We start from the raw sequence: 25677 nt of genomic DNA, 5'->3' as shown, positions 1-25677 counted from the left end.
ACTGCTAGAATATGTCTTATATGTATGATAGGATGTATGTCTTAATATAAGTAAGACAGTATAGACTCGGAGGAGGTCTGCAAGGAGTCTGTTTCAGTCTAACACTGCCTTTATGTATATACAGACAGTGATATGAGTGATAATTCTCTCTCTCATTGTCTTTTAGATATTTTCTCTGAGCTTCCTTCAAGAAAAGGTCTTAGTCAAATGTTGCAAAAGTTTCTCATTGGCCTGCCCTTGTAGGTTGTTACTAATAAATGTTAGGAGAGTGTTTGTAGCCTGGAGAAAGGGAGTACTGCAATTAAAGATCATATATATATTTTGCCTCCAGGGTTATTTCTGGGGCTCGGTGCCTGCACTATGAATCCACTGCTCCTGGAGGCCATCTTTCCCATTTTGTTGCCCTTGTTGTTGTGCTTGTTGTAGTTATTATTGTTGTCGTAGCTGTTGTTGCTGGATAGGACTGATAGAAATGGAGACAGGAGGGGAAGATGGGGAAAGAAAGACACCTGCAGACCTGCTTCACCGCTTGCGAAGTGACCTCCTGGCAGGTGGGGTAAAAATCATATTTTAAATGGTCTGAATAGGATTGCAGTGAGCTGTCTGGACTCTGTGGTTTTAATGGTGAGAATATAATGGAAGGGTTGAGTGTGTAAGATTGATAGAGTTAGACTCAGTAGGAATACTTATGGTATTTTTATTTTTACTTATGTTTTATAAATATATATATATATATATATATGTAAAATTAAGCTACTAGACTAATGATGCTCTTCATTTAAGAATTTTTTTCATTTTATTTATTTATTCCCTTTGGTTGCCCTTGTTGTTTTTTTATTGTTGTAGTTATTATTGTTGTCATCATTGTTGGATAGGACAGAGAAAAATGGAGAAAGGAGGGGAAGACGGGGAGAGAAAGACACTTACAGACCTGCTTCACCACCTGTGAAGGGACTCCCCTGCAGGTGGGGAGCCAGGGCTCCAACGATCTTTACGCCGGTCCTTGCACTTTGCGCCACGTGTGCTTAACCCGCTGCACTGCAGCCCGACTTCCCATTTAAGAATTTTTAAAATAAATAAATAAATATTTATTTATTTCCTTTTGTTGCCCTTATTGTTTTATTGTTGTGGTTATTATTGTTGTTATTGATGTCGTTGTTGGATAGGACAGAGAAAAATAGAGAGAGGAGGGGAAGACGGAGAGAGAAAGACAGACACCTGCAGACCTGCTTCACCACTTGTGAAGCAACTCCCCTGTAGATAGGGAGCTAGGGTCTGGAACTGGGATCCTTATGTCTGTCCTTGCACTTTGCACCACCTGTGCTTAACCCAATGCACTACCGCCCTACTCCCTGCGTTTTAAGAATTTTATAAAAAGTCATGTAGCCCTGTTTAACTAATATTTAGTGCAGAAGGAGGGAACAGATACTCACTGGTAATTTTTCTTCTAATGTTTTCTCATTTACTTTTCTTTTTCTTTCTTTCTTTTTTTTTTTTTTTTACCAGAGTACTGCTCAGCTTTGGCTTATGGTGGTTCAGGGGATTGAACCTGGTACCTTGTAGCCTCAGGCACAAAAGTCTGTTTATATAACCATTACACTGTCTACCCCCTGCCCCTCATTTACTTTCCTAGTAGAGAGTTCATTTTGGTGTTTATTTCCAATGTATTTTTCATCACTCATTTCTTTCATATTTCTGACATTTTAGGAAGAAATGGACACTAGACCAAAGGTGTCTTCTCTCCTCAACCGCATGGCGAATTATACAAATCTGACGCAAGGAGCAAAAGAACATGAAGAGGCAGAGAACATTACTGAAGGGAAAAAGAAACCCACCAAGGTGAGGTCTTTAGAATAGCAAGGATAGTAAAAAGGGCCTGAAATAAATAAAAGAGGAAATATCTTGGGTATCACTTTATGCTGAGTAGTGATTTATTGAATGCTTAGTGTATGCTAGACACTTCTGGGTGTGGGGCAGGAGTTATCACAGCACAAACAGAAAAACATTTTACTAACATGAGATCTAGACTCTAGGGAAATAGCCTGTAAGATGCTTTAATTATGTATAGCATACGAAGTATTGAGAAATGCTCTAATAGAAACAGAGATAGTGTCCAGAGATTGAGTGGCCAGCAAGGAAACCAAGGTAGAAGAGATTGAAAGTTTAGACAGTTTGGTCAGGGAGATCCTCTTATAGGGTGATATTTCAACAGACACAAAACTAATTTAAGGAAGTAGGCCATGTAATAACTGAGAGAAGACCATTCCAAGGAAAAGATCAGCACTCCCATCTGCTGCTGCCATCTCTCTGTTGTGAAGTTGTCAATTTTTCCAGAGACCAAATACCAGTTTTTCTCAAACTGAAAATGTAGAATAATATTACAAGTTAGATTTCCGGTTTTTTAGGCGTAAAACAACCTTCAGATTATATGTTAATTTATCGATTTACTTACTTTTTGCCACCAGGGTTATCGCTGAGTCTTGGTGCCTCCATGATGAATCTGCTGCTCTTGATAACCCGCTCTTCCTTCCTTCCTTCCTTCCTTCCTTCCTTCCTTCCTTCCTTCCTTCCTTCCTTCCTTCCTTCCTTCCTTTCTTTCTTTCTTTCTTCTCTATCTCTCTTTTCTTTCTTTCTTCTTTCTAGGGAGGGTTGAGAAAAATTGAGAGACAGAGAGAGAAAGAAAACACTCCTGCAGGACTGCCCCACCACTGGTGAAACTTGAGCCCCAGTTTTCATGCATGATAATATGTGTGGTCTATCTGGTACACCACCAGCTGGTCCCAACCCTCATATTTATCAGTTGTTAGGAAGGATTTAAACTGAATTTTGAGAGCATTTCATAAAGTTATTGTTCCACTTCTAAATGAAAAGAGGAAGTTAATGACTTTGAGTAACAACAACAACAAAAATCAAGTTCTTGGATTACAGTTTTAAAAAGTTTCAAAGCCCAGAAGGTGATATAATGGCTAGGACATTGGACTTGGAAGCATGATTTTCTGAGTTTGATCTCCCAGTTTCACATGTTCCAGAGTGGTGGGCTGATTCTCATTCTCTTTCATCTTTAATGTTAATAGATAATTCTCTTTTTCAGAAGTTTATTTGTGATTACATGTCTGTGTAAAAATATATTGGGACTTAAAAGTAAGAATGTGTAATCCTAGTAACAATAAAATAATATGGTGCTAGACATTTGTACAGTCAAGATTTTATATGTGCTCATTATGGTATTTCTTAAATTTGTCTCTGCTTTGAGATTAATTTGACAGCTAGGATGCAAGAGTTCGTATCCACACTAGAGGATTAGAAACATCTCTTCTAGATGACTATATAATGTCTTTCTTTTGTCAACATTTTTTCCAGAGTCCCCAAATGGGTACCTTTATGGGTGTCTACCTCCCATGTCTACAGAATATTTTTGGAGTGATCTTGTTTCTGCGCCTCACATGGGTGGTTGGCACAGCTGGAATTCTTCAGGCCTTTGCAATTGTCCTTATCTGCTGCTGCTGTGTAAGTCCTGAGTTGGCACCTTAATATCATATAGAACATTGCAAGAGCTGAAAAGTATATGTACTTGCTCTTTAGGAATAAAACAAAAAATTACCAGAGAAAAACTTAAAATCTCAAAGGAAAGATGATTTTGACACAAAAGAATTTTCAGTTTTTAGTGTTATATTGTTTATAATATGATGTATTAGGAATCATAAATAAATATTTCTATTTTTATTATTTTATTATTATTTTTGCCTCCAGTTTTATTGCTGGGGCACCACAAATCCACTGCTCCTGGAGGCCTTTTTTCCCCCCTTTTTTGTTGCCCTTGTTGTTTCATCGTTGTGGTTATTATTATTCTTGTCATTGATGTCATTGTTGTTGGACTAGATAGAGATAAATGGAGAGAGGAGGGGAAGACAGAGAGGAGAAGAGAAAGATAGACACCTGCAGACCTGCTTCACCACCTGTGAAGCGACTCCCCTGCAGGTGGGGAGCTGGGGGCTTGAAAACGGGACGCTTATGCCAGTCCTTGCACTTCGTGCCACTTGTGCTTAACCTGCTGCACTACCGCCTGACCCCAATAAAGGAATATTTCTACAGGAAGTAGATGAAACAATGCTTTATCTTCAAAGAATTCACAATACAAATCACTTGAGCTTGGTAGCACCAAGGTTACTCTTGTTATTGTAACTATAATTCATTTTCTAAGTTAAATAACTAGGAGATTCCACATGAGATCTGTGATTCTTTTTTTTTTTAATTTTTTATTTAAGAAAGGATTAATGAACAAAAACATAAGGTAGGAGGGGTACAACTCCACACAATTCCCACCACCCAATCTCTATAACCCACCCCACCCCCCATGATAGCTTTCCCATTCTCTAGCCCTCTAGGAGCATGGACCCAGGGTCGTTGAGGGTTGCAGAAGGTAGAAGGTCTGGCTTCTGTAATTGCTTCCCCGCTGAACATGGGCGTTGACTGGTCGGTCCATACTCCCAGTCTGCCTCTCTCTTTCCCTAGTAAGGTGTGTCTCTGGGGAAGCTGAGCTCCAGGACACATTGGTGGGGTCTTCAATCCAGGGAAGCCTGGCCAGCATCCTGGTGGCATCTGGAACCTGGTGATTGAAAAGAGAGTTAACATACGAAGCCAAACAATTTGTTGAGCAATCATGGATCCCAAGCTTGGAATAGTGGAGAGGAAGTGTTAGGGAGGTACTCATTGCAAACTCTAGTGTACTTCTGCTTTCAGGTATATATTTTTCAGTAGTTTATGGATACATGTGAACATAAGCTCTCTCTCACAGAAACTGGTGTATATCTAGATTCTTCTTTTTTTTTGAGATCTGTGATTCTTATAGTACCTGACCTACTAATTAGATACTATTTGACCAGAATACACCAGGTAGCAGTAGTGTGACTAGTGTGATGAGTTGAATCATATTATCTCTTTCCACACCATTAAGTATGACAACTCTCTGCATAAAAGTTAGATAGAGTTAAATGTTTGATGGGTGTTTTGAGGTCCACAGATGGGAAAGTAGTACAGAAATGTTACCTTTATTAGTAACAATTTTCTTTTTTTTTTTTCTTAGACATTATTGACTGCTATCTCCATGAGTGCCATTGCCACAAATGGAGTTGTGCCAGGTAAGTAGGTTAAGAATGGATTTTAGGGATTGTCAGTGATTAATTGTGTGTCTGTGTTACAAAGTCAGAGGTATAAACTTTCCAGGAATACAGTACTATTTTGCCTGTTTGCCATACACTAACACTGTTTTACTTTAAGATATTTTCTTTAGTAATCTGTTTCAAGCTTGAACTTTGATGCTTGAACTTAAGCTTTGACTCCTTCCTTCCTTTCTTCCTTCCTTCCCCTCCCTCTCTACCTCCCTCCCTTTCTTTCTTTCTTGCTTCTAAGGTTGTTGGTGGGTCTCAGTGCCTACTTACACTATGAATCCACTGCTCCTGCAGCCATTTTTCTTCCTTCCTTCCTTCCTTTTTTTTTTTTTATTATTTGGATAGAAAAGAGAAAAACTGAGGAGGGCGTGGGAGAGAAGGACAGACGCCTGTAGACCTGTTTCACCACTTGTGGAGCATCCCTCCTGCAGGTGGGCAGCCAGGGGCTTGAACCCAGATCCTTTTGCAGGTCCTTGGGCTTAGTACTGTGTGTGCTTAACCCAGTGTGCCACTGCCCAGACTCCTTAAGCTTTAATTTCTATCATATTATTTTTTTTTTAATTTTGTTATTTTAGTTATAAAAAGGAAACACTGACAAAACCATAGGATAAGAGGGGTACAACTCCACACAATTCCCACCATCAGAACTCCGTATCCCATCCCCTCCCTTGATAGCTTTCCTATTCTTTAACCCTCTCGAGTATGGATCCAAGGTCATTGTGGGAGGCAGAAGGTGTAAGGTCTGGCTTCTGTGATTGCTTCCCTGCTGAACATGGACGTTGACAGGTCGATCCATCCTCCCAGCCTGCCTCTCTCTTTCCCTAGTGGGGTGGGGTTATGGGGAATCGGAGCTCCAGGACACATTGGTGGGGTTATCTGTCTAGGGAAATCTGGTTGGCATCATGCTAGCATCTGGGACCTGGTGGCTGAAAAGAGAGTTAACATATAAAGCAAAACAAATTGTTGACTAATCATGACCCTGAAGGCTGGAATAGTGCAGATGAAGAGTGAGGGGGCATGTCTTCGCTCTGTAGATAGCTAGTAGGCATATTTTAGTTATATTCCAAAGGGTCTGTGGCTATACTAGTTGTTTTTTTTTTTTCTTTTTCCCCGTGAGCCTGAAATCTGATATGCTAGTTATTGTCTGGGCAGATGGTATCATGGCTGGAAAAAGGACCAGAAAGCTGGATCAGGGAAGAGAGTAGCTCCCAAATATGGGAAAGGTGTATAAATATTGTAGACTATAAACCCCATTGATTTGATCTGATCTGGGGCCAATATTCAGCTTAGGAGCCTATGTGACCTCTGCATGCCTGTAGATCTGAGCTCACATTCTGTGGTCATCAGTAGGAACGTTCCATGATGCCCCAATATCAGATCCCATCTGCCTCAGGTGTAGCATAAAGTATGTTGTTCAGCCTCCCTTCGGAGGATGGGACATTCTCTACCGTTGTTGATCCAAGTTGAGGGTAATGGGAGTCCACAAAGGGGTCTATTTAGTTGTTCCTGATAGAGATGACTGGTAACAATGGAAAGAGGGATTTATTCAAGTTCTAGGCCCATCATGTCTGTTTGGGAATCTCAGGACTCCCCGCATAGGACCCCAGTTGATGGGGTGGTAATTTCTACCATTCATAGCTGCTTTTAGTTAAAATAGTTATGTGTGCATCTGTATATATCCTTATAACAATATATTTAACATATAGATATGTAACATATTTAAGGTATGTCTATATCTGTTATATATTTTTATATGCATGTCCAGGATATTTTAATGTAGGAAATACTCTGGCATTTTTCTGAGTAATACTGACTGACAAATTGTGCTGCTTCAGTTGGAGCAGTAGCTGTGCAGTGTATCCTACTTTACTTCCCATTAGTAAATCCACTTTTTATTACACTCAGCATTGCCAGAAGCCTGAAACATTTATCTTTAATGCATAATCTTCTTATGCAGGACTTTTAAAAGTGTTCCCTTTATCCTGTTCGCCTTCCATTTTGTCTTTTAGCTGGAGGCTCGTACTTTATGATTTCTAGGGCCCTGGGCCCAGAATTTGGTGGGGCTGTTGGCCTCTGCTTTTATCTTGGTACCACATTTGCAGCAGCCATGTATATCCTTGGTGCCATTGAAATTTTTCTGGTGAGTAATGACTAAATTATGGTCTATAGTGTGGAAAAGGTAAAGACTTGGATGTATCTTGTCCTTTGTTATCAAAGTTTTTGAGTAATGAGTTTTTAGAAATCAGACAAGTGATTAACTGCAGTGTGATTATGAGGCACAGAGGTTGAGAGTACCCTTTACCAGCCTACTCTTTCCCTTTCACGTCACCAACAGTGCCCTACCTTCTGGTCTCAGAAGCAAAATTTGCATTAGGGGAAAAGTAAATAATAATAATAATAATAATTTAATCCCAGGGAAATGTTTTCTGTTTCTTCACTGGGATTTTTATTTTACTATTGAAAGTAATGAGGGCCAAAGAGATAGCTTACCATGTAGGGTGCATGCCTTGTCCATAAGTCCCAGAACCACTTGGGAGGTGCTTATGGCACCAACGAAACTCTGGGAGTGTGGCGTTCCCCCACCATCCCTCTTCTCCCCTTATCTTTCTGTCTGGATGAAAAAGCTCCCCAAACAGTGAAATTCTGCTTATCTGAGACTAACTCTGCAAAGAAAAGGGAATAATAGCAGAAGAGTCAGGATGTCACTAAAGCTGTTTAATGTAACTCTTTAAATAAATAATTAAAGCATCCATTTTTTTAATTTGTTTTTTTCCCCCCATTTGGAGTTACAGGTATTCAGAACAGCATGCACTTAGAATAAATTAATGCTATCCCATTTCTGTGGGCATTCTAAATCCAAAATGGAATTCAGCTAAGTTTCAATAGACATTTTTCTCTCTCAGCTTTGCTTTTTTTGTGAAAAGAAAAGTAAACTGCTGCAGCCCTTTTACTTGATACTTTGAATTGATGTTATCTTGTACTTCTCTTGCGTAACAGGTATATATTGTCCCTCGGGCTGCTATCTTTCGTAGTGATGATGTACTCAAGGAATCAGCAGCCATGCTAAACAACATGCGTGTCTATGGCACAGCCTTCTTGGTCCTTATGGTATTGGTGGTGTTCATTGGTGTACGCTATGTGAACAAGTTTGCCTCGCTTTTCCTGGCCTGTGTGATTGTGTCCATCTTGGCCATTTATGCTGGAGCCATCAAGTCTTCTTTTGCCCCTCCACACTTCCCGTACGTGTCAGTCTCTCTGATTATTATTATCGGGTAAATTTGTTTATCTATTGGATACAGACAGAAATCAAGAAAGAAGGGGAAAAATAGAGAAGGAGAGAGACTCTTGCAGTGCTGCTTCACCGCTTGTGAAGCTTCCCTCCTGCAGGTGGGGGCGGAGGCCTTGAACCCAGGCCATTGAGCATTGTAACGTGTGTGCTATACCAGGCGCACTACTGCCTGACCCCTGTCAGGTAGATATTAATGATGTGATCATTTCAATTTAGGATTCCACACTGTCTGAGGCTCAGTTTTTTCATTGAGGATAAGCCCAGTTAGTATCTAGGCAGGAAGCCTTCCTGAAGTATGACATGATCTTTATGCCCTGAGTGTAGAATTTCCAGCTATAACCAACATTTGGATATTGATACTGATAATGTTTTAGTCCTCCGATAATGTGATAATCTAGTCCACTGTAAATAACTGAACTACTTTTGCAGGGCTCTAGTGATAGTATAGTTATATCCAAAAGCCTTTACTAATTTTATTTTTATTGCCACCAGCGTTATTGCTGGAGCGCAGTGCCAGCACTACAAATCCACTGCTCCCAGCAGACGTTTTTTCCTTTTTTCTCCTCTTTGTCCTTGGTAGGACAGAGAAAAACTGGAAGGGAAATTAGAGAGGAAGAGAAAAAAAAGACAGACAGCTGCATCCTTGCTTCACCACTTGTGAAGTGCCCCCCACCCCCAAGGAGGTGGGGAACAGGGACTAGAACCCAGCTCCTTACGTGTGGCAATGTGTGCTTACTTAGGTACATCACTACCTGGGCCCCTACTTACTTTTCAGTATGTAATTAACAAGAACAAGCATACCATTCTTGCAGTGCCAGAGATTGAACCTGGGATCTCATGCATGCATGCCTGTGTTTTACCTGCAGGACCACTGCTCTAGCACCTTTCTCAAGTATGTGAATGTTAGATTGCTTTTATTAATAAAATCAAGTCAAGGGAGTCGGGCGGTAGCACAGCTGGTTAAGCACACATGACGCTAAGCGCAAGGACCTGAGTAAAGATCCTGTTTCGAGCCCCCGGCTCCTCACCTGCAGGGGAGTCGCTTCACAGGCGGTGAAGCAGGTCTGCAGGTGTCTGTCTTTCTCTCCCCCTCTCTGTCTTCCCCTCCTCTCTCCATTTCTCTCTGTCCTATCCAACAATGATGACATCAATAACAACAGTAGTAATAACTACAACCATAAAACAAGAGCAACAAAAGGGAATATTTTTTAAAATAATAAAATCAAATCAACATAAATCTAAACTACTTAAATATTTTTAATTAAAAAATTATGTCTCCCATTAGTATCATAATGGCCCTTCTAGTATAATAATAAAGGGAAATAAAGATCACATCATTTACACATATTTATCTTTTATCTACATATTATTTCAAAGTATATTTTAGGGATTTGTAATTGATTTTTAAAGAGATGTTTAATTTGGGGGAGCTGGCCAGGGTCCACTCAGTTAAGTGCACAAATTAGCAAGCATAAGGACTCAGGTTCAAGCCTCCACTCCCCACTTCAAGAATCGTAAAGTAGGTCTGCAGGTGTCTCCTCTCTCTCTTTCCCCTCCCTTCTCAATTTCTCTTTCCAATCTAATTTAAAAAAATAATAATAACCGCCTGGAGCAGTGGATTCATAGTGCCAGTATCAACCCCCAGTGACAATCCTGGTGGCAAAAAGGAAAAAAAAAATCTATTTAATTTTTTATATGAGCCAGCGCATTGGCCTGGTGCATACAATGGCAGAGATCTAACTCAGGACCTCTTCACAACTTCAGCCACTATGCCACCTTCCAGACTATAAAACTGTAATAGATTGTTACAAAAACAAAGTGATTTATAGACTCATCTGACTACCATCAGATTAGTAGCATAGGGACTAGTCAGACCTGAGTGTTGTGTGTACCTTATTAGAGATTATCTTGGAAATGTTATCTGTATCTTCCAAGAATGAAATTTAACTGGTTCTGTGTTGATTTAACCTTATTACATATTGCTCAAGATGAAAAAGTAGCTCCATAGAAATTGACTTGCCCAGGCAGGGGTAGATAGCATAATAGTTATGCAAAGAGACTGTCATACTTGAGGCTCCAAAGTCCCGGGTTCAACCCCCCCCCCATCCCGTGCCCCCCCCACCAGCTAGAGCTGAGCAGTGCTGTCGTTAAAAAAAAAAAAAAAATATATATATATATATATATATATATATATATATAGACTTGCCCTAAAGTCAATGACATAGCAAGAACATGGATTCTATGATCTCCTGACCCCCATATATTCTGATAAATGATGTCAATAACAAATTCCATCATAAACTTCTAGTCTGCTCATTTAAGAACTGCAAACTGGGGGTCAGGAGGTAGTGCAGCGGGATAAGCGTATGTGACGCAAAGCACAAGGACCAGTATAAGAATCCTGGTTTGAGCCCCCGGCTCCCCGCCTACAGGGGAGTCACTTCACAGGTGGTGAAACAGGTCTGCAGGTGTCTGTCTTTCTCTCCCCATCTCTGTCTTCCTTTCTTCTCTCCATTTCTCTCTGTCCTATCCAACAACGAATGACATCAACAACAACAATAATAATCACAACAAGGCTACAACAACAAGGGCAACAAAAGGGGGAAAAAAAAGCCAAAAGCCTCCAGGAGCAGTGGATTCATGGTGCGGGCACTGAGCCCCAGCAATAACCCTGGAGAGAAAAAAAAAAATTTGCAAACTACCTGAAGTTTCATTTTAGAATGAAAGAAGTGTTAAATACTGCATTTCTCAATTTACCACAAATTGGAAATTTTCATTTTGCCTTGTGTTTGTTCACTTTTGGCTCTTCTTCCTTTCTTTCTCCCTTTCCTTCTTTCTTCCGTGAAATTTTAAAATGTGGAATTTAAAACATTCAATCAGAGATTCAGGAGATGGCTCAGTGTTAGGTAACAGATAAACCTTAACCATATGTGAGGCCCTGAGTTCAATCCCTGTTACTACAAAGAGATTCCATGGATGGTGAAGCAATGCTTTAGTTTACATCTCTCATTATTCTTTCCTCTCACCACCACCCCCACCTCCCCACTGCAAAGAGAATGTTTGAAACAACTAGGAAGTCTTGAGAGTTATTGGAACTGAGTGATAGGTGCGTATTTTATTATGTATGCTATCATTTTGCAGATGTAAAAAGTTAACATTTCTTCTCCATATATATATATGATGTGAGTATATAGATATCTCTGGGTTAAAAAAATAAAATCCATTGTTAAATACATTTACATCACCTGTAAGTACTCCAGTCCAGACTTATATTCAAAAACAGTTTTCTTTAAGTCCATAGAAGAATATGCTTTTAATTATATTCAGTCTGTCTTCCTCAGTACCTTGACCACAGGTTCCTACCTTTACCACAAATTTTTAAGAGGGTTGTAATGAAAATAAGGCTCTTGGAGGCAAAGAAAGAAAGAGAAGAAGAATGAAAGTTCTCTAGGATTCTTTCAGGTGTAACAAAATGGGTAATAAGCTAGAAATTTTGGAAGGTAGTATTACAGTCTCTTCAGAATAACCTATTACTGTATGGTCTTGAGCAGACTACTTTATCTTTCTAAACTCTATCCATGAAACATAAGTATTTTTTAAGATCACTGTAAGGATTAAATTGGCAGAAAATGTTAGGTCACCATTTAGAATGCTAATAAATATCAGTTCCTTTCCCATCAATTACAATAGAAGCTCTTTTTGGATTTTTCCCCTTTGCTAACCCCTCCCTCCCTCCCTCCCTCCCTTCCTTCCTTCCTTCCTTCTTTCAGGTAGAGACAGAGAAAAATTGAGGAGAGAGGGAGGGAGGAAGGGCGGGGGTGGGGGAGACAGACCCACAGCACCGCTGAACAGGTTGTGTAGCTTCCCCTGCAAGTGAGGACGGGAGATTTGAACCCAGGTCCTTGTGCACTGAACTAGGTGCAATGCCACCCAATCCCCTTACTAACCTATTTTTAACATACTTTCGTAAGTAATTTTTTTTCCCCATTCTTCTTCCCCCATTTGTTTTCACCTAGGGTCTGCATGCTGGGTAACCGTACCCTTTCATCACGACATATTGATGTTTGCTCTAAGACTAAAGAACTTAACAACATGACAGTACCAACTAAGTTATGGGGCTTCTTCTGTAATTCAAGTCAATTTTTCAATGTCACCTGTGATGAATACTTTGTTCACAATAATATCACTTCAATCCAGGGCATTCCTGGATTGGTTAGTGGTGTAATTAAAGGTAAGGTTTTGGGGACAAATTTTGTTTGTTTGTTTGTTTTTATTTTTCTCTGTGGAAAACAGGCTTTGCCGTATTTGACTCTCTTGTTTATGAAAACTCACTGCCACAGTGCCAATTTCCTCCTTAAGATCACAAGCACATGGGGCTGGGTGGTGGCACACCTGGTTGAGCGTACATGTTATAATGTTATAACCCAGGACTGCAGGTTTCTCTCTCTCTCCCTTTCCCTCTTGATCTCCTCCTTCCCTCTCAATTTGTGACTGTCTCTATCCAATAAATAAATAAAGATAGTTAAAAAAATTGGGGCCAGGTGGTGGAGCACCTGGTTGAGTACACGTTACAATGTGCAAGGACCCGCGTTCAAGCCCCCAGTCTCCATCTGCAGGGGGAAAGTCACAAATGGTAAAGCGGGGATGCAGGTGTCTCTCTGTCTCTCTGTATCTCTATCCCCCCATTCCTCTAGATTTCTGGCTGCTTCTGACCAGTGATTAAATAAAGATAATAAAAAATTTTTTAAAGATAATAAAAAATTTAAAAAATATATCACAAGCACACACACACACACATACACACACACCCCTTTGTGGGAAAGTTGATCTTAAGCATGCATAGAGTAAGCTGGCCCAAGACTTCTCCAAGTCCACATTTCTTTATCTCTCCTTCTTATATGTCTATAAAGACTGAGAGCCACAGACAAGCCTTTGTAGGAGGGTACAAGCATACATCCTTAGTCTTAATCCACCATATTTTTGCTTTTTTTGTCAATGAATTTATCCTTGTTGGGGAGTCCTTGGAGAGTTTTGATAGTTAAGCTTTATTCCTTTTATGTGAGGAGCTGTGCAAGTCACATTAAAAAAAATAATTTTATTGGGAGTTGGTTAATGGTTTATATTACAGTGGCTAACACAGAGGTACAATTTCTTTTTTTTTTATTTTTATTGGGGGATTAATGTTTTACATTCAACAGTAAGTACAATAGTTTGTACATGCATAACATTCCCCAGTTTCCCATTTAACAATACAACCCCCACTATGTCATTCATCATCCTTCATGGACCTGTATTCTCCCCACCCACCCACCCCAGAGTCTTTTACTTTGGTGCAATACGCCAATTCCATTTCAGGTTCTACTTCTGTTTTTTCCCCCGCCCCCCCCCCCAATATGGAAATTGTTCATATGACACACTTTATTTTCAATCTACAACAATTAAAAACCCTTTATAAGTTTACACTGTACAGTTATTCTCATGTCTAAAAAAAAGACACAGGGGCAGAGAGAGCTGGTGGATTGGACCATGTTCGTCCTAGCACCCAATCCATCCTGGGAAGGAACCTTTTGAAGATAGGGATGGAGAGGAGAAAGCAGTGGATAGGAGAGGTGAACAGTTTGGCCCAAGGAAGCCCTCAGCCCTTTCCCTCCCAAAAGCCTTTTCCTGGGTGTCCCCCAGGGCCCACGACTGGAGGACCTGAACAGGAAAATGGGCAGGGCAGGAAGTGGGCTTTACAGTATTGGCAGGAATTGGAAGGGCTGGGATGGGGGTGATGAGAGAATAGAACAGGATAAGGAAGAACAGCTTCTGACTCTTCCCCAGCTGCTGGGGGTTGGAGCTGTTTTTGGCACTGTCTACAAGATTTTCCTGGTGGGGGGGTGGGAGAAGAAGAGGAGCTGGGGATGTAGCTTCTTTTTTTGTGAAGAGTTGGGTTTCTTTCCACTGAAAAGCAGCTATGAGCCTATAGTGAGGTTCCCAGGAGTAATGGTCAAGGTCTTTTGTAAGACCCAGGGAGAAGTAAGTAGAGCTGGAACTAAGCCACAGGCAGGAAATGGAAAAAAAACAAAAAACAAATTCTTTCTCCCTGCTCTCCATCTTATAAGGAACAAAGGTTGTAGTTGCTTTGTTTTGTTTGGGGGAGGGCAGAGAATAGTGTGAATCTACAGGCTGACAGTTCCTTTGTATATCAAAATCACCTGGAGGCCTTTTTTTTTTACAGCTGAGTAGTATTCCATTGTGTATATATACCACAACTTGCTCAGCCACTCATCTGTTGTTGGATGCTTGAGTTGCTTCCAGGTTTTGGCTATTACAAATTGTGCTGCCAAGAACATATGTGTATACAGATCTTTTTGGATGGATGTGTTGGGTTCCTTAGGGAAATTAGGACTTTTGTAGGAGCACCCAGCAAGCTTGGGTTTAAAAAAGACCTCCAAGAGGCCAGGCGGTAGTGCACCCAGTTGAGTGCATATGTTTCCATGTGTAAGAAGCTGGGTTCAGGCCCCCATCTGCGTGGGGGGGGGGGACTTCAGGAGCTAAAAGGCAGAACTGTAGGCATCTCTCTTTCCCTCTTGTCTCCACTTCCCCTTTCAACTTTTTTTAAATTTTTATTATCTTTATTTATTTATTGGATAGAGACGGCCAGAAATTGAGAGGGAAGGGGGTGATAGAATGGGAGAGAGACAGACAGACACCTGCAGCCCTGCCTCACCGCTTGCAAAGCTTTCCCCTTGCAGGTGGGGACCGGGGACTCGAACCTGGGTCCTTGTGCACTGTAACATGTGCACTCAACCAGGTGCACCACCATGCCCTCTCAACTTCTCTCTGTCCTGTCAAGTAAAATAAAGATTTTTGTAAAAAGTTACTTCTGTTTTCTTTTCTGACCTTGTTTTTCAACTTCTGCCTGAGAGTGAGATCATCCCATATTCATCCTTCTGTTTCTGACTTATTTCACTCAACATGATTTTTTCAAGGTCCATCCAAGATCGCCTGAAAACAGTGAAGTCACCATTTTTTACAGCTGAGTAGTATTCCATTGTGTATATATACCACAACTTGCTCAGCCACTCAACAGAGGTACAATTTCTTATTTCTCTGTGATAGTTATCTGCAAAACACTCTCATCTCCAGTTTAGGGTCTTTTTTTTTTTTTTTTTTTATCATGCCCCAGGATCCCAATGCCCTTTTAACCTTCTCTCCTCTCTTCCTTCTACAAAATCATTTTTTTTCTTTTTAATATTTTTTATTAGGGGGATTAAATTCCATCTGTGAGATCATCTAGTATACTCCCCCCTTTTTCAACAGATGTTATTGCTGAGGCTTAGTGCCTGCACAGCAAAGCCAATGCTCTTGGTGACCTTTTTTTCCCCCCACTTCTTTAAAATTTTTTTTTTTATTTTGGAAACAGACTTTATTAACTTATTTTTAATTTTTATTTATAAAAAGGAAACACTGACAAAAATCATAGGATAAGAGGTATACAACTCCACACAATTCCCACCACCAGAACTCCGTATCCCATCCCCTCCCCCAATAGCTTTCCTATTCTTTAACCCTCTAGGAGTATGGACCAAGGGACATTATGGGGTGCAGAAGATGGAAGGTCTGGCTTCTGTGTTTTTATTTTTAATTATCTTTTTGTTTATTTGTTGGGGAGAAACAGTCAGAAATCAAGGGGAGAGACAGAGAAGGAGAGAGACAAAGAGACACCTGCAGCACTGCTTCACCACTCACAAAGCTTTCCTCCTGCAGATGGGGACCAGGGGCTTGAACCTGGGTCCTTGTGCGTTGTGATATGTGTGCTCAACCAGGAGCGCAACCACCCGGCCCTTACCACTTTTCTATTTTTTATCTGATAGATTAGACAGGAATGGGGGAGAGGCACCTGCAGCAATGCTTCACTGCTGGTGAAGCTTCCTTCCTGCAGGTGGGGATGGAGACATGCACACAGTAATGTGTGCCCTTTACCAGGTGCACCACCACTCAGCCACCTTTTCTTTCTCTTTTTGGCTTATTTCACTTAATATGATTTTGATTTCTTCAAGTTCCATTCATGATGAGACAAAGGAGATGACTTTTATTTTTTTATATTTATTTATTTTCCCTTTTGTTGCCTTTGTTGTTTTGTAATGTTGTTGTAGTTATTGTTGTTGTTGATGTCTTCGTTGTTGGATAGGACAGAGAAATGGAGAGAGGAGGGGAAGACAGAGAGGGGGAGAGAAAGATAGAAACCTGCAGACCTGTTTCACCATCTGTGAAGTGATTCCCCTGCAGGTAGGGATCCGGGGGCTCGAACCTGGATCCTTATGCCAGTCCTTGTGCTTTGTGCCACATGTGCTTAACCCGCTGCACTACAACCGGACTCCCAGGAGATGACTTTTAATGTCTTTTAACAGTTATATATATATATATATTATACACATATACATATATAGTAGCTTTTTATTGAAGGTTTATAGTTGATAGTAAATACAGTTGTTGGTACATGTGTAGCATTTCTTAGTTTTCTGCAAAACACACCCTCTGTCTAGGTCCTCCTTCACCATTGTGCTCCAGGATTTGACCACCTTCCCTAATAGAAAAAATTTTTTAAAAGTGGACATAGTTACATCCCTTTTCCCCATCTGCAGGGGGAAAGCTTTGCGAGTGGTGAAGCAGGGCTACAGGTGTCTCTCTGTCTCTTTCCCTCTCTGTCTCCTCCTTTGCTCTTGATTTCTGGCTGTCTATCCAATAAGTAAAGATAATAAAAGAAAAAAAAAAGAGTGGACCACCTTCCCAGAGTCATTTACCTTGGTGCAATACACCAAACCCAGTCCAAGTTCTGCTTTGTGTTTATGCTTCTGTTATTATTTCTCAACCTCTTTCTGTGAGTGGGGTCATTCCATATTCATCCTTTTCCTTCTGGCTTATCTCACTTAACTTGATTCCTTCAAGCTTCATCCAAGATGAAGTGAAGAAGGTGAATTCATCAATCTTAGTAGCTGAATATATTATTCCATTGTATATAGGTATAACTTTCTTTTTTGGTTTAAACAATATAATGTTTATTAGGGTGATACAGGTAAAAGGCAAAATAACTCTTAACCTATCATCAAGGGTTAAGAGTACACTAGGTCCATAAAGTCTGAATATAGCTGCCAAAAGTTTAGTCCCATAGATAAACAATTATCTGCTCTGGTAAAGGTTGCTCATGGCTGTAGAGGGGTCTGAAAGTTTACTGGCTAGCAGAGTCACATGTGTTCAGTTCCCAGGAGCAGTAGTCATGGCGGGTGGATGCCAGGAGCACCTCTGCTGAGATGCTTCTGACCAGGAGAAGCAGCAGCAGCAAAGAGAGAGAGAGAAGTATAACTTTCTTATCCACTCATGTTGTTGGACACCTAGGTTGCTTCCAGATTTTGACCACTACAAATTGTGCTGTGTGAACATAGGTATACATATATCTTTTTTCATGGGCATGTTTGGTTCCTTAGGACATAATAAGGAATTGCAGGTAAGGAATTGCAGGGTCATTGGATAGCTCCATTTCTAGCTTCCTGAGAGTTCTCCACAGGGCTTGGACCAATTGAAGTTACCATTAGCAGTGCAGGAGGGTTCCTTTGTACCCACAACCTTTCTAGCATTTGTTGTTGCTAAAATGATATCATGGCTTTCTTAGCCACTCATCTGTCTTTGGACATTTAAGTTGCTTCCAGTCTGAAGGTTCCTTAGAACACTAAAAATGGACCTAACCCTGTGACACAGCAATTTCTTTCCTGGGTATTATCTAGAGGAAACAAAAATAACTATCCAAAGAGTTCTATGTTCACCTATGTTCATAGGAGCACAATTTGTAATAGCAAATCAATTAAAAAATTTTTTAAATATATTTATTTTCCCATTTGTTGCCTTTGTTGTATTTTTCATTGTTGTGGTTATTATTGTTGTTGTTGATGTCATTGTTGTTAGATAGGATAGAGAGAAATGGAGAGAGATGGGGAAGACGGGGAGAGAAAGATAGACACCTGCAGACCTGCTTCACCGCCTGTGAAGCGACTCCCCTGCAGGTGGAGAGCCGGGGGCTCGAACTGGGATCCTTACACTGGTCCCTGTGCTTTGTGCCATGTGCACTTAACCCACTGCTCTACTGCCAGTTCCTAGCAAACCAAATTTTAATCTGTGATAAGTTGTAAGTTACTATCTGTATTACTGTTAAGTTGCCAGTGTTTTCCCCATAGTGATAGAAGGATGGAATGCTTTCTTAAAAAAATTGGGGGGCTGAGCAGTGATATACCTAGTTAAGTACGCATTATACTATGCACAAGGACCTGTGCAAGAACCCAGGTTCAAGGCCCCTGCTCCCCACTTTCGGGGGAAGCTGCGAGCAGTTGTCTCTTTTTCTCTCTGTCTCCCCCCCCCCAATTTCTCTCTGTTATGTTGAGTAAAATGAAAAGAAAAAAAATTTAATTTATATATGGGTGGGGAGGGAGAAGGAATCAGTATCACTCTGGTACTTTTGATGCCGGGCATCAAGCTTGAGAGTCTAATGCTTTACCCACTGCACCACCTCTCAGGCTGCAGTATGTAACTTTCAATATCACATTTACATGTGTGTTTTCAATTCCTGAAACTCTTTCCTTAAGTGACTTCTACCTTAAATGTTGGAGACAAATTTCTTAGCATATAAGCAAGTTTACATTAAGGTGTTAAAAACAACATTGGTAAATAATTTTTAAAAATACTAGACTTTACAGGGTTTTCAGCTTTAATCTCAACTTTTATCCATTTGCATTTGTATGTACCTGCACATTTTGTCAAATTATATTTGGAAGGCAGCTATGCTCACCACTATACCACCAACACCATGTCAAATTATATTTAAACCAGATGATAAAGGACATTAAGTGTCGTATGCTTTACATTGGTTTGTTCTAGCCCTCCCCCCGCCAAGAGAATTGGATCAGTCCAATTAATTTCGCGGGCCTGCTTGGCCCCGCCCCAAGGAACCCCGAGAGAGGGTTCCTGAGTCCGAGAGTTCCAGAGTTCGAGAGTAAGAGAGAGAGTTCCTGAGTTTGAGAGTTTCTGGGTTACAGAGTAAGAGAGAGTGCCAGAGAGACAGAGTTCCCGAGTACGAGAGTTCCAGAGTAAGAGGGAGTTCCTGAGTTCGAGAGTAAGAGAGAGAGTGCTTGTGCCGCCGCAAAGAGACAGCAGAGTTCTGTTTGGTGATTAGTTTGTCTTAGTTTGTGAATCGTTGTTCCTGAATAAAGAAATACAGCTTCCCTGCCCAGCCGTTGTCTCCGCGTCTCTTTTACCCGCCCGTGAAGCTAGCCAGCCCGGCTAGAGCCTCTGAAATTTTAACAACAAATGGCGCCCAACCTGACCTGCGCATCTCTCAGATAAGTAAAGACAATTTGGCTACCTATGCACTATGGCCTTCTCTTCTGCTTGTGAAGAGATCTCCAAAGGCCTCTGCTCTTTCTTCACAAGACTGTTTTGCTGTTTCTGGAACATTTATCTCTGGACCACTCTGTGGTTCCCACTCGCTTGGGCGAACTCAAAACAGCCAGAAGAGTCGAGAAGTGCCAGCGGGAAGGAGGCAAGGCACGGAGCTGCTGTTTCCACCTGGTGGAACAGCCAGCCAGCCGGCTGCGCCCAGACAACCCCGCGCACTGCGCCCACAGCCCCGCAGCCCCGCAGCCCGCGGGAGGCCTACGCCAGCACACAAAAGCCCCAGGAGCCCAATGCCAACATGCTGGAGCCCTATGCCAACACAAGAGCCCGAGGCCAACATGCAAGAGCCCGAGGACAGCCCACAGGAGCTGGCTCTCCACCGCGTGGCGCAGGGCACTGGACGCGTGATCCCTGCACGCTGCTCGGCCACTGCGAACAGGGCAGCAGACATGACAGGGCCATGGGGCAGGGCCTTGGCGGCCCATCATGGCCGCCACCCCTGGGCACCTAGGCCCACGCCTTCTGCAAAGCTGGCCTGCCTGCCCTCTTTCTATGAATTCTGGAACCATCCCGGGCCTCCCGGACCCCCGGGCTCCCTGCCGAAACTGGACACACGAGATCTCCAGCCGCCGGTCTGGTCTGAAGACAGACAAGCTGGAGTACACAGAGATTTGTGCAGAGATCGCAACCTGCAATTCCTAGAAGTGGAGCTGCGCAGGAAGCCACCTCCGGATGGTGAAACCCCCCCCCCCCCCCCGCAACAACTAAGACAGTACAGACTTAAATTCATGTTTAAAATGACATGTCTTAGTAACAAAGGTTTCTCTCCTTGTGTATTAATGACCATGTTTATGTGTATGTTTAAAGTTTGGTAAACAGTAGCTTTAAGGCTAAATTCTTACTAGTCAAAATTAAATGAAAAAGGTTTTCAATGTAATTCTCATAAAGATAAAATTAACTTACATTTAAAGTCTGAGGTAAAAATTAGTTAACAATCAATATATTTTAACTAAGTTGGTCTAAACAAAAGGTTAAATAGACTTGTTGATATGTAAAACACTACCTTCTCTATTAGAAATGGTAGATCGCACAATGGCTATGCTAATTATTCTCATGCCTGAGGTTTCCTCTCCGGCCCACACCTAGGGTGTGTCTCCATCTTGAATGGGTGTAACAAAAGGTTAAAAGACGTTGTTGATATGTAAAAGTCTCAAATTCCTTCTCTATTAGAAATGTTAGATCGTGCAGTAGATATGCTAATAACAAGTTTTATTTCATAGTAAGTAAGTTACAGCCAGCTGCCCTTGGGACCCTAGGCTGTTCCCCGCCCTCATGCAAATGCCCGTCGAGGCAAGTAGCCCCCCAGAGGCAGATATGGCCCCCTCAGGCCTTCCCTTGGCAACATGCTGGTTTTTGTTATATATGTTTCTGTTCACCCCAACCCTTGATACTATAGTCATTTAGTTAAAAAGAAAAGGGGGAATTGTCGTATGCTTTACATTGGTTTGTTCTAGCCCTCCCCCCGCCAAGAGAATTGGATCAGTCCAATTAATTTCGCGGGCCTGCTTGGCCCCGCCCCAAGGAACCCCGAGAGAGGGTTCCTGAGTCCGAGAGTTCCAGAGTTCGAGAGTAAGAGAGAGAGTTCCTGAGTTCCTGAGTTTGAGAGTTTCTGGGTTACAGAGTAAGAGAGAGTGCCAGAGAGACAGAGTTCCCGAGTACGAGAGTTCCAGAGTAAGAGGGAGTTCCTGAGTTCGAGAGTAAGAGAGAGAGTGCTTGTGCCGCCACAAAGAGACAGCAGAGTTCTGTTTGGTGATTAGTTTGTCTTAGTTTGTGAATCGTTGTTCCTGAATAAAGAAATACAGCTTCCCTGCCCAGCCGTTGTCTCCGCGTCTCTTTTACCCGCCCGTGAAGCTAGCCAGCCCGGCTAGAGCCTCTGAAATTTTAACAACAATTAAGTTTCTATTTATGTGTGCTTTATTGTGAGTGCAATATATATTTGTCTGTAATATGTGTTTGTGTGTGTGTGCACACACATGTCTTCTCACAGTACTGTTTTTTTTTTTTTTTTTTGCTTTTACCCTTCACCTCTCCCTCACTCCCCACTGCAGAGAATCTTTGGAGTAATTATTTACCAAAGGGAGAGATCATTGAAAAACCCTCAGCCAAATCTTCTGATGTCTTAGGCAGTTTAAACCATGAGTATGTCCTTGTTGACATCACCACTTCCTTCACTCTTCTGGTGGGGATCTTCTTTCCCTCAGTAACAGGTAAGCATGTGGGTTGTTGTCTATTTCAGATGCTATCAAACTCAGGGAGTACTATTTCTCAGAAGACATAATTATATTCTCAAAGTTCCTAGATGTGCCATCTAGTCTTTGATATCAGTATGAAAATCAGTGTCCAGGAACTCAAGAAGTTAGTTAATCTGCTTTTTTGTTTTCTGTTTTGTTTCCTTCTCTAAAGGTATCATGGCTGGATCAAACAGATCTGGAGATCTGAAAGATGCCCAGAAGTCTATTCCTATTGGCACTATCCTTGCCATCCTGACCACCTCCTTCGTCTGTATCCTTTTTGTAGATCCAGTCTGGTCTTTGTCTTAGTCATAGAACATCCAATAAGACAAAAGTCACCAGTGTTTATATTCTGATAGTAAAGATACCCACTTCCTTTCATGTCATTTCTTACCAAATAATTACTAGTAATTAATTAACTTATTTCTAAAGTTCAGGAATTTAAAGGACTAATTTAGCAATTGATATTACTGATTGAATAAATATACTGAATGTCTGTTTTTTATCTCAAAGACTAAACATCAATTTCCTTGACTCTCGATATGATAGATCTAAGCAATGTTGTCCTTTTTGGTGCATGTATTGAAGGTGTTGTTCTCAGAGACAAGTGAGTAGTGGGTTTCTTTTTTAATTTTTTTTCTTATTTACTGGGGGAGGGTAGGAGGGGATACCAACAAACCAGAGCATCACTCTGGCACATTTTATATTGGTGATCAAGTTCAGAAACTCATTTGAAGTCTAAAGCCATAACCGTTACACTACCACTCAGGCCTCAAGTAGTTTGTTTCTTTTTTCTTTGTGCTGCCAGGGCTATAGATGGGACTCAGTGCCAGCACTATGAACCCACCACCTCCACTGGCTATATTCGGCCATTTTTCCATTCTTTTATTTGACAAGAGAGAGAAATTGAGGGGGGAGGTATAGAGAGGGGGGAAGATAGACACCTGCAGACCTGCTTCGCCATTGTGAAACATCCCCTCCTGCAAGTGGAGGTGCAGGGGCTCAAATCCAGGTCCTTCCACATGGTGATAGGTGCTCTTAACTGGGTGCACCACAGCTTGGCCCCCAAGTATTTGTGTGTGTGTGTGTGTTTATTGCCTCTAGGGCTATTGCTAGGGCTTGGTGGGTGCACTACAAATCCACTGCTCCTGGCAGTCATTTTATCGATTTTTTTTTTGGATAGTACAGAGAGGGGGGATAGGAGTAGAGAGGGGGAAGGGAAAGACACCTGCAGACCTGCTTCACCACTTGTAAAGTGACCCCCTGCAGGTGGGGAGCCGGGGGATCCAACCAGGATCCTTACGGGCCCTTGTGCATTGTACTATGTGCACTTAACCAGGTACACTACCACCCGGCCCCCTTTGATTTTTTTTTTAAGTACTATATGCGCTTAAGCCAGTGCACCACCGCCCAGCCCCCTTGTGTTTTTTTTTTTCATATATAACAGTCATATACCTGCCTTCCATTATGTCTAGTTGTCCTAAAAATCCCCAAGATAGTTAAAACTCCAAACCTAATCTGATGTAACTATTATGACTAACAATTAGAAAATATAAATATATAATTTCCCCCAAATTAGTAAATGACAAATGCTAGTATGTTGCTTAAAGTATATGAGATACAATGAATATAGTTCTTCAGTAAAGCAATGAACTTCTCTTAATAATAATGACTTTCTTTTACATTAAGAGCTATTTGAAATCTAAGATCAAAAGTAAGGAAGGCAAATAAACAATAACTTCTAGTGTCTCTAGCATCTTAACTAACATATTTGTCTAATTCTGCATTTATTTATCTAATTTATTTATCTAATTTATTTATCTGCATTTATTTATCTAATTCTATTTTTTTATATTGATGTAGTCCCTTTTGTTGTCCTTGTTGTTTTATTGTTGTAGTTATTATTGTGGTCGTTGTTGTTGGATAAGACAGAGAAATGGAGAGAGGAGGGGAAGACAGAGAGGGGGAGAGAAAGATAGACACCTGCAGACCTGCTTCACCGCCTGTGAAGCGACCCCCCTGCAGGTGGGGAGCTGGGGGCTCGAACTGGAATCCTTATGCCGGTCCTTGAGCTTTGCAACACCTGGGCTTAACCTGCTGCGCTACTGCCCGACTCCTGGAATTCTGTTTTTAACTTTTTGCAAAATATTTATTTATTAGTGAGATGAGAAAGAAAGGGAAAGATAGACAACTAGAGCATCACTCTGGCATATGTGATGCCATGGATTGAATACAGGACTTCAGGTTTGAAAGATAATTTTTTTTTTTTACAAAAACATTTTACACCTATAGATGAGAAGAAAGTAAAAATAAACACTAGCACTCTTCAAAGGGAAATGAAGAAAGTAAGTTTCAAGTGTTTAGTTATTGTAGAATGTCAAACAGGTGAGGTGTGGTACAGCAGATAAAGCACTGAAAATATATATTTTTTCCCTCCAGAGTTATTGCTGGAGCTCAGTGCCAGCATTATGAATCCACTATGCCTAGTGGCCATTTTTTCTATTTTAATAGGTAGGACAGAGAGAAATTGAGAGAAGAGGGGGAGATAGAGGGGGAGAGAGAGAGAGATACCTGCAGACCTGCTTTGCCACTTGTGAAGCGTCCCCCTGCAGGTGGGGAGCCTGGGGCTCAAACCTGGATCCTTGCACTTAGTACTATGTGCTCTTAACCAGGTGCGCTACTGCATGACCCCCTTTACTTGTTTTTAAGAAACATAGCTAAAATTTTTTAAATATGCAAAGTATGATAAATATTAGAAGTCATGTTGTGATTCTAGATATCTTCCCCCCCTTTTTTTTGAAAGCAGGTATTTTGAAAAATTGAGGGGGAAAGCAGTAATTGAAACTTAGCTTATTATTTTTACACCCTACAGGATATTTGTGGGCTAACAGTGTATTTTAATTAAATCTGCCTACCTTTACATCTTCTAAGGATTTATTAGTGAGAGAGACACCAGAGCTCTGCCATTTTATATGATGCCAGAGATAAATTCAGTCTCATCATGTAGGCCCTGCACTTTACCAGTGAGGCACCTCCCCAGCCCCAACCCTTACACTTTTCTCTTTCCCCCTCCTCCCCTCTCCTCTGCCTCCTCATACTTCTCTCTCTCTCTCTCTCTCTCTCTCTCTCTACCATAATTATCACTGGGGCTCAGTACCTGCACAACAAATCCAGTGTTCTTGGTGTCTTTCTCCCTCCTTTTTTTTTTTCTATTTTTATTTTTGATAGTTACAAAGAAATTGAGAGGAAAGTAGAAGATAAAGTTTGAGCAGGAATGGGGCGATAGAGATGGAGAAAGCCTCACCACTCATGTCTCTTCCCCCACATACACACATACTTTCTTTCTCTCTCTCTCTCTCTCTCTCTCTCTCTCACCAGGGGCTTGAACTCAAGTCCTTGGGTATGGCAGTGCATGCACTCTGTCAAGTGTACCACTTCTTGACCCCGCCCTTACATTTATTTCTTTAAAATTTTATTTTGGATAGAGACAGAAAAATTGAGA

At 41.3% G+C, this 25677-nt stretch overlaps 1 protein-coding gene and 1 non-coding gene across 4 annotated transcripts in view; one reads left to right on the top strand and one right to left on the bottom strand.

Moving 5' to 3' along the window:
- The window catches only part of SLC12A6 (solute carrier family 12 member 6), a 135081-nt gene that overhangs the window by 74683 nt on the left and 34721 nt on the right, over positions 1–25677 (top strand). For all 3 annotated transcript variants that reach the window (XM_007521675.3, XM_007521673.3, XM_007521676.3), the window contains 9 exons: positions 1708–1839; positions 3361–3507; positions 5084–5138; positions 7178–7308; positions 8166–8407; positions 12474–12688; positions 21993–22151; positions 22348–22446; positions 22725–22782. In XM_007521675.3, the coding sequence (XP_007521737.1) occupies positions 1708–1839; positions 3361–3507; positions 5084–5138; positions 7178–7308; positions 8166–8407; positions 12474–12688; positions 21993–22151; positions 22348–22446; positions 22725–22782 (1238 nt within the window). The remainder of the gene's footprint in view (positions 1–1707; positions 1840–3360; positions 3508–5083; positions 5139–7177; positions 7309–8165; positions 8408–12473; positions 12689–21992; positions 22152–22347; positions 22447–22724; positions 22783–25677) is intronic.
- On the bottom strand, positions 13268–13400 carry LOC132533645 (small nucleolar RNA SNORA38). Its single transcript, XR_009545501.1, has one exon. It is a non-coding gene; the product is annotated as a small nucleolar RNA SNORA38 (small nucleolar RNA).

The sequence above is a fragment of the Erinaceus europaeus genome, chromosome 16 (genome assembly GCF_950295315.1).
Source record: "Erinaceus europaeus chromosome 16, mEriEur2.1, whole genome shotgun sequence".
NCBI classification, from domain to species: Eukaryota; Metazoa; Chordata; class Mammalia; order Eulipotyphla; family Erinaceidae; genus Erinaceus; species Erinaceus europaeus.
The sequence above is the reverse complement of the archived record's forward strand: the minus strand, read 5'-3'. Positions and strand labels throughout refer to the sequence as shown.